We start from the raw sequence: 13,150 nt of genomic DNA, 5'->3' as shown, positions 1-13,150 counted from the left end.
ATCTAGGTAATCCACCTATCTATTTTCGCAGTTTCAGTGGTTTCTTTCATGTGATTGTGCGTGCTTTTCAATAAGGGGTCTGGTACCGAGCATAGGCACTGGGATAGCGTATCCACCGCTTTCAACTCCGAGCCCTGAAAACCTTGGTTTATAACTCAGATATATTGATCATTGCGGAACAAGATTAATTAACTCAAATACTCCGAGGGTCTCGACCACGGACGATCCTCGGTGACTTTCTACATTCTATCAGGATAGCATTAGCAGATGGCTTTTTATCTTTAATCCTTTAAAGTGGGCAGACTTTGCCATGACAAGGCTCCAGGTAGTTGCTAAGAGACTGACACATCCTGCATTGAAGCTGCAAAATCCTTAAGAGTTAATGAGTTCATCTGGATACTAGTCAAGACAGCCAAAGAGGAGATAACCGAAATTGAATGATCAATTTACTTACTTACTCACAGCAGACATTATTAGAGTGGAAAATTAATGGTTCTCTTGGAGATGAAGCCTTGATAGTTGCGTTAAACCATCACTGTCCAGTTTCTCCCTGAATCTTATGGTAGGCCCCCAACCGAGAACTAAGATCCAAAAGATTTTTCTTTTCCCAACCCAGCAATTAAAAAAAAAATGTGCTTCAAAATATCATACAACTACGAATGCACCCACCCCATGACATCGTCCTCATGGGAACCCCCCGACGTCTGCCAGTGTCCGGCGGCAGTCCAGAGCGACGGCACCGTGCAGCGCTGCGGGACCGGCGGCGGTACGGGCATCCACGTACACGTCTTGATATACCGTAGCGTCTGCGCCGCGTGCTGGTCGGCCGAGTGGCTGACGTATCACGGCTGGGGCTGCTGCCAGTGCAGCGAGGAGATGGAGGAGGGGGCGACGATGTGCGCGGACGAGGACTGCCGCCACGAGGTCTGCGATGGATGCCACGCGCGGTACGATTGCGACTGCCCCAACTGCGGAACCGAGATACGCCAGAACGAGAACTGGTGTCCGACCTGTAGCTTTCTTGTTGGTAAGTTTTTTTTTTCGTGACGGTCTGATGATGATTTCGAGAAGAAAAATTGTGATGTAGTAAGAGACAGTGATGCTGATTTGTGGTTTCTTTTTGTTTTTGCGTCTCGCAGTTCCGCCCGAGCTGTCCATTTACAATCAGGACCCAGTCGTTAATTCGCAATCGCATTCGCAGTAGATGCCAAGGTAAAGCCCAGCAAAGTCAGCTGCGAAAAAATAGATCCTGCAAGTAGAACTTGTGCTGTTTGTTCATTTCCCCCATCTGCAATACCATTTAATCTTGCAGATTTTATAATCTCTTATCTTCGGCTTCATGGTATCGCACAAATCCTCTCTGAATCCAAACCTTTTAATCTGGTGTTTATGATGCAGCCACAAAACACGCTCACTGTAGCCGCAGATTATTGAAAAGTAAACAAGGACAAAGACCTAATACGGCCTCCCATTTGACCGCTTAAGGTATTCGTCAGTCACGTTGACAGCACTTGGTCTTGGGTGCAATTCGCGTAGCTTATTAACCACGCGGGAGACCGGCCCGCGATATCATTTTATCGCTCAGACGTGAGGCCCCTTGGCGAACCTGCACCCCTCACCTCGACACCCAGCTTTTCAGTGTAGTAGATTCGGGGGAGTGCAGTAGAGGGTGAACCCCTGGGGGCCTTGGGGTAACACAAACGCGTGACCTACATACGTACAGATCTCCCCGATGAGCCCCCGATAGTGCTATATTGAGACCGCATGATCCTGCGTGCATTTCTAAACACGGGTAGCGAACAGCGACAACGTTACCAGGGGTTTGTTGATCGATTCGCCCGGCAACGACGCAGCGATGTTGCCTTTCCAAGACATTGCCTCAGAATTGCCTCAGAAAACTACACATACTATTGAAATATAAACTCCAATACAATATATTCAAAATAAACAAGCGCTAATTTCATTCATGATATCTTCAAACCCCCTAAAATTCTTTCTTCTTTTTTTTCTCGTCAAAATTTGCCCAACAACCAGCGCTGCCGAGCTTATTTTGACTCCATACAACCCCTCTTTATGCCACCCCTCTTCACGCCATGTCCTACAACATATCTCAGTTACTTGGCCCAAAGATAGAGTTCACAATGTCTCCAGATCGCGTAGATAGGATGGACAAGAGCGTATCGCTCAGCTGCAATGCGGGGGGTGCGTTGGCGTCAGCATTTCCATATTTCTCATCCCAACAGTATAGACGTCGTTTTGGTCCCGCCAATGAGAGTTGTTCGGTTTGAAATCACTCAAACAAGAGTGAGTGGGGAGAAGAGGGGCGATTATACAAGGAAATATGCAGCAACTTACACCATGTGTACCCTCGCAACAGCCTTGGAGGTAGACACCCGAGCCAGGAGCAACGGCATCTGGCGCGAAGCGCACCTTGTAGTCCCGCCCGACCGAGAGCGACCTTGTGCCCTGGTCCTCGCTATCTGCAGGCGGCTGCACCTCCCAGCTGTCGAAGACGGGGACCTTGTATTTCCTGTCTTCAGAGGGGGTGGACTGGGCGCCGTTCAGTTGAGGGAGCATTCCCCACATGCTCTGCAGCATGCCGACGTGTGCATCCCGTTTGTAGCCGGTTGCGCACACCACAAGGTCGGCGTCGAATTCTTCCTCTTCGCCGTTATCAGCCTGCAGGTCTTCCACCTCATCGGCGGTCGCTGACGCAGGCTTGACCCTCAGACGTAGGCGGTCACCCTTGATGGGCTCACAGCTGATCACACGGCGGCTGTTCATGATGCGGTGGGGCCATTGCTTCTCGTCGCTTCCAAGCTCACGTCTCTGGTCGTACATGAGCTCGTATAGCTTCTCGATGAGCTCCAGGCGAACAACGCCGTAGTTTGTTGCCTTGGCTTCCCTGATCAGGTGGCGCCGGTCACTAGATGCCCGTGGGTACAGATTATCCACAAATTCGGGGTTGAAGATGGAGTTGACGCTTGGTAGTGATGCATGTCAGCTTTTGTAATCAATAAAAAGAACGTCTCAAGTTTTTGTGACTTACAATGGTGAATCATCACTAGGCTTGAGGAACTCCGACTTCATGACCAACCATGTCCTGGAGTTGGGATAGAGAGTCTGAACGTTGCTGAAAATCTCGGCTGCACTCTGTCCGGCTCCAATGACTGCAACCTTGTACGGAGCGCTGGTGTCCCTGAGGATCCTGGGAACAGCATGAGCGTATTGAGATGAGTGAATGACCTTGGGGTGAGCCTGGGACAGGGTCCTCGGGATAGAAGCCTGTCCACCCAGGGCCAGAATAACGTTCTTTGCACGGTATCGTGTCTCAACACCAGTCTTGGTGTTCCTGGAGACTACCTCAAAGATCTTGACGGAGCTGTCGCCGCCAGCAGGTGTAGGCTCTGGTCGTACCGAAACGGCTTCGTTGCTGTACTTGACAACGTCTTCGAAATGACTGGCACACCACCTCAGGTAGTCCTCGTACTCAACGCGCGCGGGCAGGAAAGTATCAAGGTTGGTGAAGTGGACAAGGCGGCCATTCTTGTGCAGGTAGTTGAGAAAGGTAAAGTGAGAGCGAGGATCGCGCAGACTTGCCATGTCCTTGATGAAAGAAATCTGCATTTTGGCGCCAGGAAGCAGCATGCCTGCATGCCAGGCAAAGCTCTCCTGCTTCTCGATGAACATGACTTTTGGTGCCTCGGATAGCGTCCTTGACTCCAAAGCATCATGGATTGCAACGGCGATGGCCAGGCTGGCGGGGCCAAACCCCACGCAAATCAGATCGTGGAGCTCGTCTGCTGGCGTCGGCAGAACAAACTGGCTTCTGGGGACGTTCCGAGACTTGTTGTGGGTGCCGTTGTGTACTGTACCGTTTGTGCCATTGCTGCCATTACTGGCTCTGTGGTGTCCATTGACACCGTTGGCGCCGTTGGAGCCGTTTAAAAAAGCAGAGAACCCACTCATGGCTGGTGCCCGAGAAGTATTGGAAGACATGCTGCTGTCTAGCACTTCTTCGGCGTGAGGAGCCATGGCGCCAATGGTTTATTTTATGGTAGAACAATGGTGTCTGGCCGAGTAGCTTGAAAGATAGATAAGGTGAGTGTTAGGCGGATGGACAAGTAGCACTCATCAATCACAATGCGGGGAAATGTAAGAAAAGGAACACAAACAATGGATCAAAATAATCCAGTTTCCCAAGGCGGGCAGATCTCAACCGTGGCAAAAGTGCAGTAGGTAGTTATGTCGTCATACAGAGATGCCAGAATCCGGGGGGGAGGTGATGAAAAAGGCCTTGGCGGGGTTGCTTGTAATAGCTTAGCCGCAAAGATGATTGGAAAAGCCAAATGGGAAGGATGCAAACTCCGAAAGAGGTTATTTAAGAATGATGAGTAGATCTTCCTAGGATATGCGATCCATGAGACGGAAAGAAACTGGCTGTACGAACGTGGAAATCAGAAGTGGGCGGGAGCTTCACTTTTGTAGCTGCGTGCAAGAAGCTGCAAAGATCACCCAGGCATCCAAGGGGGTGCATGTAGCCGTCCTTGCCATGAAGTGGATATAAAGTGGAAAACGGGGCCGCCGGGTTCTGGAGCATACTACTGTAGGATTATTTTTTTCTTCACTCGCGCAATGGAAGTTGTTTGTCGTAATTACTAGCCAAGGGAGGTCCGACATGAATAGCCAGCCCACCTATTCAGGCTACGCGACTTTCAAAGCAAATGCGGGATCCGTCAGTCGGACCAGGAGCAAACTTTGCTTCTGGATGTATCCAGACGAATTATTGGCAGATAGACCTCAATCATTCGATTGGTGACCAGGCAAGTGCAGCAGGTATCATTCGATTGATAATTGACGCAAAACTCCGGTCAAATAATTAGCACGAGCAAATATTTCCGAGATGCGCTGGGCGGGCCTGTCTGTGGAAGCGAATCCAGTCGCTATGGGGCGGGGTGGCAGTGTGATTGTGGTCATCGATGAAGGGTGGGTGCATAGTGGGGAGAGTATTCTCTTTGGGGACCACATCATTGTGCAGAACGGGATCTGGGATGAGCGGGCGGGGGATATGATGGAAGGGGGGATAAGAAAAAAAAAAAAAAAAAAGAGGTAGGTACGAAAGAGAACATCAATTCAATGCTCACGCTACGTCCTCGTTGTATGCAAACTTAGCAGTAGGGACAGGTTTTGTGACCTACTCCGTAGGCGAACTTGACAAAACTTATCAACATGTGTAATAGTTGAGACGAATAAGTATTCACACAAGTCAGGCACGTAGACAGAAATTCATGCGAGAACGCAGCTTCAATTCCGTTCGATCCACTGTGACACATGCTGGGCTCTGGGTTTCTCGGAGAACAACGGGGTTCCCAGGTCAAAAAACCATCCAGCCGCATCAACGGTGGGGATAAAAGGCGTGGTAGTTGGTGATGCAAAGCAGTCAGTCAGTCTGCGCCAGGGTTTGGTGCGACATCGGCATTATCTTCGGATCTGATAAGATCAAAGCCCCTCTGTGTCCAGGGGCACGGCCCACAAGGACGCCAACGAAAGCATGGATGGCAATGCAGGGCTGTTGCCACCATACAGGGCTGCCCGGCCAGTCAAAGATTTGTTGCGCCTTTTCTTGCACACCACTTGGGGTTCGAGACTACCAGCTTTGCCCAATCCAGATGCCATCTCCGAGAATGAATCGGCGTCATCCTGCATGGTGCTCATGTACATGTGAAAACTTTTTTCCATCAGGGTCCTAATCTAGTTTAGGTAGGTTAAGGTCCATCGTACGAGATGCGGTGAGGCGGTAGAAGTCCATCCGAGTCATTTGGGCTCACAGCATGCATCGCAGATCTGGAGAAGGAAGGTGATTTTCTGTGTAGTATACTGAGCTTAACGGCGTTCCGCGACGGACGGACGGAAGCCGGGAGGTGGCATGGATGTGTGAGGAGGAATCCCGAATGTCGCTAGAATGGAGCACTTGAAGGCGGACTGGTTCTGACAATGTACAGGCAGTTACACAAATGGAGACTGGCGGTTCTTGTGCATTCAGCTAGTTCCTGGACATGGCGATGAAACATATGGGAAAGGAGAGTGAGGGTGGTTTTCGAGTGGCCGTCACTCCGGCTTCGTTTAGGGCAATACGGCAAAGCACACATTGATGTACCGAGATATCCCGATGGTGGAGTTGGTGCAACACCGCGGGACTCCCGGGTGGTTTTGGTCGGTAATTGTTCCAGGTAAGAGGGAAAATCTCCCAAGGCAAGAAAAATGAGTTTTCAAACCTTGGCGACCAGATCCTGGCTCAGTGGAGATTTGGTGAGAATGTTCATTGGCGCCAGATGATCTGATAAGATCATCAGTGGTGTTGAAGGGTAGTTTGTGCAGGGGGTGACCATGGTTTTGCAACAAAGTAGCATCTGGCCCGCTTCGAGTGCTCGCTCGGCTGCAGGAAATATCTTTTTGCTTGTTGTTGTTCGCATGGTCGAACTGTTCGTCTGCTCGGCTGAAAGGCGGAGTCCGGCAATTGATCAGCGCACAAAAGTGAAAAATAGGAAGAAAATAAACAAAGAAAAGGGCAAAGAAGGGCATTTCATCCAGGTCAATCAGGCCACTCGGATTTCCGGCGCTGCTGGTTTGCGAAGCCAAACCGGGTGGCAGCTGAAGGTAGGGTAGGGGTGGCATGAAAAATTTCCAGTCTCCATCAGGAATTAATTAACGATGCATGCCTGATGCATTCTGCAAGATGACATTTATTCCAGAGTCCGCACGTGATTGAAGTGCGAGACGAGCGGGGTAAGCTCCCATTCGTGCTTTCCCTGGTAGAGGTGAGGACGGAGGGAAGGTGATGGACTTTCTCTTGGTCGGTCTGGGTAACGTTTCCCATGGCTTGATGTGTAGGAAAGATGTCAGGTGAGATTGTCTCCTTGCGTTTGTCGGCGCGTCTCTCAAACAGAAACTAGAACCAGAAACCCATTGTGCTGTGTTGGTCGCCCTGTGGCGTTTGCTCGACAGTCGTCTCAGACGGCTTCAACTACGTCATACACATTCCAATGTGCGATCGTCCAACTTTGGCACAGAAAAATGCTGTCTTAACCTTCACCGCGAGCATGGCGAGCTGTATTTTGTTATTCTCTCCCATATGGCACAATAAAAATTGATATTTTATGATATGATTTGATAATACGTGAGAATGCCACAACCCAAACCACCCTCCCACGTGACGCCGCAGACCAAATACCTCTATCGTATCGGCAGAGGCGAGCTCGGAGTCCTCACGGTCGAGCCATAAAAGTCCGCCATCCTACCATTGTGGCGCTTCAGGACAGCCGAGCTGGCAAAGAAGTCGTCCGAGCAGATCTACGACAAGTTTGTCGACTACGATGGGCGGGACGACTTTGTAGGCATGGACATGTGTCGCAAGTTCTTACAGATGGTGAGTTTGTTTTAATTCGACATGCGGGGGGCTCGCATGGCTTCTTTTGATATTAGCGTCAACGGCACTCCGGTCAAGGAGCGTGTAGGAACACCCAATAATGACAAGATTGCAAAATGACCAAAAGGGTATGACGCGGGCAAAGCGGTATGCAAACCACGCAGGAGGTCGCAAGTACGATAAGAAGACGGGCGAGGAGCTCGAAAAGAGTGGAAGCCACCAGGGGCGGGAGGAGAAGCTTGAGGCTTCGTTGATCTTCAAAGAAGCCTGGGAGAAGGCCAAGGCGCACGAGGGATATTTGGACAAGAAAGAAAAGTTCATTACGGGACAAAAGGAATGGGAGAAAAACATGAGGAAGAATGCCAGGGGCCAAGAAGACGGCAGTTGACAGTGACGGCTGCTGCGCATGCTCAAGTGTTTCTGATCAACACGGTTTGCCAAACGGCCGATACCCAACCTGTACAGTATAACATGTACACAAAGTAAATGGCATATATTGTACTGGTGCCTATCTGCCAACTGGATATATCCTTTGCTAAATCCGTCCAAATAGAGCTCGCTCCAAACCAGGTAACCACGAGAGCCTCATTCACGAAAAGATGTGCAAAGCTCGCCAACTTTTTACCAAAAGAAGGTGAAGGGTCCCTCATGCAATCCCGAAGATCTACAGTATCTGTCCAATTTCAACCCCAGCAAATCAAACTATCCTACTCGGAAAATGAGCAAGCAGATCGTACTATATTGCTCCGGGCAGCACACCGCAAGTGAAGGGGTCACCCCCGGGTACACGACCCCGCTCTCATAGAGGGACACCCTTGAGCCCAAGCACATCGCCACAAAAACCTTGGATCCGTTTCGCGACCGTTTTCTGTTTTTATCCCCTCTCACCTCTGCTTCGTCGTGCGCACAATACCCTTTTCAGAAAAAGATTTGCCCAACAACACCCAGTAAGGCTGAAGTCGGCAAATAGGGGCCCCGCGCCGGACCATGCAGGGTCCTGCCCGAGGAGGATTATATAAGACTGTGGGGGGGGGTTTCTCTTACGAAAGCACTATGGCCTGCGAAAACCTTGTTTGTCTTCAGCCTCTCCCGCTATCTTTGTACGTCTTCCCCCAACGTCTTGCTGTATTATCACAGCCTTAAGGGGCTATGCGAGAGGCTTATGGAGTACGCTGGCGTGGCTATCGGGCCGTTGAGATGGATCTGCGGCTGCTCTTTTTCTGCGTTGGGGCGGAATTTGGCGGTAGTCCAATAGTCCCATGCCAAAGCAAGGCAAAGTCTGGCATTGCGTGACTGTCCGTTGCCGTCTACCTCAGATCAGAAAGCAGATGAGAAGATAATTAGTCTCATACAAGAAGTGGAAAGCAGTGCAAAGCTACTAAACAATAGAGAATGTAAGAGTCTGTCATTATATGGGTTCATAAATACATTTCTCCTCAAAATGTCAAGGTACTCATCAACAGTAGCACCTGCCACCCCCATCTCAAATAATCATATCATCTGCCCCGCGTACATGCCATTGAGGCTCATCTCGTCGTTATCCAGCCATGTCATCAACTCCGCGTATAGAGCCTCGCCACTACCGACCCCAAGCGGCAGCATGCCAAGGCCGGTGTTTACTCCGTCGTAGCTCAGCGCAAGAGGCGCTTGTGTCCCAGCCATCGTGGTGACCGGCACGGACAGGTGGTGTGGTTGTTGATGGTGATGATGTAGGGAGTGATGTTGTTGCTGCTGCTGCTGCTGATGTCCAGGGCTGGAAGTCATATAATCTGCCCCGCCGTGACCCTCGAGCCCCGGGCTGGGAAGAGGAATCATCGAGATTGGCAGCCCCAGACCGGCCGACGGCAGAGGTGACGGCGCCGACGAGGAGAGAATAGCCGGGGCAAAGTGGGGACTGGGAACATGCGGGACGCCGTCAAACATGAGCGAGCGCAGACGGCGGACGAGCCCGGCGAGGTCCTGCATGACGCGCAGGCAGTCGCCGGCGTAGGCGTCGCCGACGTCGGCCTCGCGGGCAAAGGCCTCGAGGGCGAAGGATATATCAGAGACGTCGTCGGTGCGGAGGTCGACAAAGACGATCTGGTGGAGCAGGAGGAGGATGGCGGCGTTGAAGATGCAGTGCATGTCTGGCAGCAGGAGCTTGGAGGCCGGCGAGATCTTGGCCAGCCATCGGCCGAGGCGGAGGTTGCGCCGCGCCGCGTCGGAGCAGTCGCGGAACAGGCCGACCTGCGGGTGGCTTTCGATTCTGGCCCAGGCCGGCCGGGACGGCTCCGTCTGCTGCTGGTCGCGCTCTTGCGAGTGCCACGAGTGGGTTGTGAAGAATCGGTCTGCCACTGCCTTTTTGACGGCGACGAGGAACATTGGTCGTATTGCAAGGATGAGTAGCTGTGTGGGTAGATGCCCGATTTAGATTAGTTGGTCATGGATAACAGCGACACATGGGCAGTCTTGTGCGTAGAGCGCGTACCTGATTGTGGTTCATGTGTAGAGTGCAGAGTGGTCTGTCTCGCGAGAGGGTGTCTTGGGATAGTTGCAAAGCTGGAGCGAGATCTCGTTGCCAATTCCAAAGCATTCGTAGAACCTTGTCAACGTGTGACAGGCCCGTTGAACTTGCATCATTCCAAGTCCCGGGAGCGCTGCGGTATGTATCGCGGACAACGTGACCCGCAATCCTGGACAGTTCAATGTTGGCACAGATGCCAACACAAGTCGGGAGGCCACTATACTCCGAGACGAACGATTAGCAGACGGAACAAAATGATAGTCAGCCAGACCCCGTATACTTACGGTACCTCTCGCGGAAGGTCCAGCCTGATAACCTCATCCTGGATGGTCGGTGGGCGGCCCATCAAGCAGCTCATCCACCTGTCCAGGATGTAGACTGTCCAAAAGACCCTCTTCCCCATCTCATCCACGGACCAGCCCCGATGAACGCCGTGCATGATGTAGATGTGCATGGCCGTCGTGATGTACATGTAGGCGGCGTCCCGCCTGTTCATCTCCACCATGTACATTCCCATCAGGGCCAGGGCGGCCACGTCCGCCGTCGAGTAGGTTGCCACCTCTAGCGGGTTTCCCAGGAGCATTTTGGCTCGTGCAAAGTACGTCTCCCCCAGCTGGCCATCCTGCTTGGAGTTGGTGGTCGTCAGGCCGAACAAGGTCGAGTAGGCGAACGCTGCGTGGTAAAAGGCGAGGGGCCGGTGCGCCACAAGGTCTGCAGCCGTCGAGGCGGCGGGCCCCTTTTCGTCGTGGGGCAGGCTTGTGAGGTCTCCCCAAAAGTAGATGCCTCCCGAGATGGCGCCGCCTTCCTGGATGAAATATCGCAGGTCACTCAGCTTGACCGACATCTCGGTCGAGGTCGGCAGCCATAGCGGGTCGACTATGGGGACCAAGAGTGGCTGCGAGTCGCTTGTCTGGTACCTGCCGACCGACGACAGAAAGATGTTCCCAATGTGAATCGCGGGATCCGATGGAGCTGATCCATTATACGCGAGTGGGAATATGGTCGACATGAACTGCTTGAGGTTATCGAGAAACGTAGCGCCAGACGTTTCGCCCAGATACCGAGCCGTCCCGTCCGTGTCCTGCAACAGCCTCCCGTCTTCCGCAACGGCCGACTCCTCCTCCACCCCATCGCTCACGGGGCTTGCGGCCGGCGAGTGGAGGCCGTCGCTCCCTCGCCTCGGTGCGATGGACTTGCTACCCAGTGCGAGCAGCTGTTGGCGGCGAGCACTGTCGGGAACGGCTTCCTGCAAGCATCGCTCGAGGGCCGCACACTTGGCATGCAGCGCGTCCAGCTCCGACTTTGCAATCGTCACCTTGTCTACTGTGACGGGGTATATGCACTCCCTCGAGGTGTTCTTGCATTGCCTACATGGCCTTTCGCCGGAGCACTTGACGCGTTTGACATTACAGCTGTTGCAACTGCACAGGGGGTGTCAGCTTCTTTGTATTACAAACCCAAGAAAAATACCGGACTTGAGGGCTCATGATGAGTCAGGGGGATATCAGGAGGTAAAAACTTACGCAGTAGCGACGCGTTTTCTTTGCTCTATGGGGACCTTGTGCCGTCGTGGATTGACTGGCAATCTTTTGTCTGGTGATGCCGGGCTCGATGTGGCTCTCGACCGCGGCATGTTTAAGCGTGGCCACTGCGCGGATACCCTGCCTCGTGGGTATGATGCGGCACGAAAGAGGTGGAATGGAGTGTGCAAAGGCCAAAAGCTCCAAGCAAATCTTGATCGGGCAAGATCAGTGAGACGTGAGCCTTTGCGGGGAACCAAAGCAATATCGGGAACAGGGTTTTGGGAGAGAAACACAACTTTCCAACAGTCAAGTAAACGACTAGATAATGAAAAGTTTTCCTAGAAAGCCAGTCGACAATTGTGGTCTTGAATATCTTCTCATAGACAGCAGACTGGCTTACACCTCGAGTTTTCCGGTATATGCAGCAGCTTAGGCTGCAACATGTCAATGCGTATACCAGAGGAAAATATCCACAAGTCGGTAGGCAGAAGCCAAATGTGATGGGTGGTGGATGTAATAAGGTGACGACACTTCCCAAAGGTGGGCGTAAAGTGTCGAATCGGACCTCTGTTTAATTTTCTTGGCTGATGGAAATGCAGGTTTAAGAAGCCGCAAGGAGAAAATTATTAGAAACAGCAAAAAAAGGGTCACGGTGGCGCTGGTGGCCGCGGACTAGGTAAGTGAGGTACCCTTGGTAGGTAGATATACACTTATGGTTGGAAGGCTATGCTGGCGGCGTCGACCCTTGAAGTCCAAATACAAGCAGACGCTGCAGTCCGGTAGCCAGAGCCGTTCGTTCTCTTCATCGAAAAAGGACGGTCAAGCACGAAATTTCCGACGGATCTGCCAGGAGTTGCAGAGTGACGACGATGATGGGCCCTGCAGCTATTTGCTTGGTGGCGCCCTCGGCGGGGGAGGAAGCTATTCTTGTGATGATATTGTGGCTGTGAGGCTCTCGAGTGAGGGGGAACAAGACGCTATCGGTCACCGAGATGAGTCTCGAAGGCCAGGCAGTATGGGACCTGAGAGCCTTGACGAACCGAACGGAACGAGATTGGATGCAGCTTGCATCACTAGCGGCAATTCTGGGGGGGATAGAAAGCCTGGCCATGGAATGATAGGATTGCAGTGCCATCTGTGACGCATAATTTTTATTACCCCTAAATAACCTTGATACAATACAGTAAGTAAGTGCACCACAAGTTCCATTCTTTTCCTTGCCATGCGTGGGGGGAAGGAAGGCTTGGGGTTGGGGGACTTTGATCGTGTATGGATGACCACCCGCTTGGAATTACGGTGTGATGGAAACTGGACGGAATGGAACGGGAAGCAAAAAAAAAAAAAAAAAGGAACTTGGACGGGTTGTCTGCCCGACAGATTGCATGTGTGGGTTTTGGGAAAGGGTTCTGACAGCGACAGCGGAAAATGTCAGTTGTTGACGCCAGTGATACGTGTAGCTATAGGAGGGTAGCAACAGGCTCAACATCGGGCAATCTTGTAAGACGACAACCAAACCTGGCATGCGGCGCTGTGCATATGTGGTGTTATTTTTTTTTCTTTCTTTCTTCTTTTCCTCTCGACAAGTACCTGCTACCAATGCACCCAGTAGGTAGTATCAAGGGAAACGTATGATTCTAGCCAGTCTCTGATGGCTGCAGAATGAGGGGCAGCTCAGGTTTTCCCGCGGGAGCAAGAAAA

General features: G+C 51.9%; 4 protein-coding genes across 4 annotated transcripts; 2 read left to right on the top strand and 2 right to left on the bottom strand.

Moving 5' to 3' along the window:
- Nucleotides 1–140: 140 nt before the first annotated feature.
- MGG_04211 (uncharacterized protein) lies at nt 141–1,204 on the top strand (the record flags this gene model as incomplete). Its single annotated transcript, XM_003719558.1, has 2 exons — nt 141–1,027; nt 1,140–1,204. Exons 1-2 carry the CDS (start codon nt 631–633, stop codon nt 1,202–1,204), a joined length of 462 nt encoding a protein of 153 aa, XP_003719606.1. The 5' UTR covers nt 141–630.
- A 533-nt stretch (nt 1,205–1,737) lies between these two features.
- On the bottom strand, nt 1,738–4,435 carry MGG_04212 (L-ornithine 5-monooxygenase (L-ornithine N(5)-oxygenase)). Its single transcript, XM_003719557.1, has 4 exons — nt 4,176–4,435; nt 3,050–4,084; nt 2,356–2,983; nt 1,738–2,188 (listed from the first exon to the last, which is right to left on the bottom strand). The coding sequence occupies exons 2-4, from the start codon at nt 4,033–4,035 to the stop codon at nt 2,111–2,113; spliced, it is 1,692 nt and encodes a 563-aa protein (XP_003719605.1). The 5' UTR covers nt 4,036–4,084; nt 4,176–4,435; the 3' UTR covers nt 1,738–2,110.
- A 2,748-nt stretch (nt 4,436–7,183) lies between these two features.
- Nucleotides 7,184–7,814, top strand: MGG_12176 (uncharacterized protein; the record flags this gene model as incomplete). Its single annotated transcript, XM_003719556.1, has 3 exons — nt 7,184–7,238; nt 7,320–7,426; nt 7,554–7,814. 3 exons carry the CDS (start codon nt 7,184–7,186, stop codon nt 7,812–7,814), a joined length of 423 nt encoding a protein of 140 aa, XP_003719604.1.
- Nucleotides 7,815–8,812: 998 nt separating this feature from the next.
- On the bottom strand, nt 8,813–12,080 carry MGG_04213 (uncharacterized protein). Its single transcript, XM_003719555.1, has 4 exons — nt 11,453–12,080; nt 10,214–11,350; nt 9,894–10,146; nt 8,813–9,811 (listed from the first exon to the last, which is right to left on the bottom strand). Exons 1-4 carry the CDS (start codon nt 11,560–11,562, stop codon nt 8,918–8,920), a joined length of 2,394 nt encoding a protein of 797 aa, XP_003719603.1. The 5' UTR covers nt 11,563–12,080; the 3' UTR covers nt 8,813–8,917.
- Nucleotides 12,081–13,150: the final 1,070 nt, after the last annotated feature.

The sequence above is a fragment of the Pyricularia oryzae genome, chromosome 6, assembly GCF_000002495.2.
Source record: "Pyricularia oryzae 70-15 chromosome 6, whole genome shotgun sequence".
NCBI classification, from domain to species: Eukaryota; Fungi; Ascomycota; class Sordariomycetes; order Magnaporthales; family Pyriculariaceae; genus Pyricularia; species Pyricularia oryzae.
Note: the sequence above shows the minus strand (reverse complement) of the source record. Positions and strands in the feature narration are given on the sequence as shown.

Bases quoted from the DNA above. Each gene is read 5' to 3' on its own strand.
- MGG_04212 (XM_003719557.1), bottom strand. From the start codon at position 4,035: ATGGCTCCTCACGCCGAAGAAGTGCTAGACAGCAGCATGTCTTCCAAT. The intron at 2,984-3,049 runs GTAAGTCACAAA...ATCACTACCAAG, and splicing joins CCTAGTGATGATTCACCATT to CGTCAACTCCATCTTCAACC. The intron at 2,189-2,355 runs GTAAGTTGCTGC...CCCGCATTGCAG, and splicing joins GTTGCGAGGGTACACATGGT to CTGAGCGATACGCTCTTGTC.
- MGG_04213 (XM_003719555.1), bottom strand. From the start codon at position 11,562: ATGCCGCGGTCGAGAGCCACATCGAGCCCGGCATCACCAGACAAAAGA. The intron at 11,351-11,452 runs GTAAGTTTTTAC...CCCCCTGTGCAG, and splicing joins AGAAAACGCGTCGCTACTGC to TTGCAACAGCTGTAATGTCA. The intron at 10,147-10,213 runs GTAAGTATACGG...CTCGGAGTATAG, and splicing joins GACCTTCCGCGAGAGGTACC to TGGCCTCCCGACTTGTGTTG.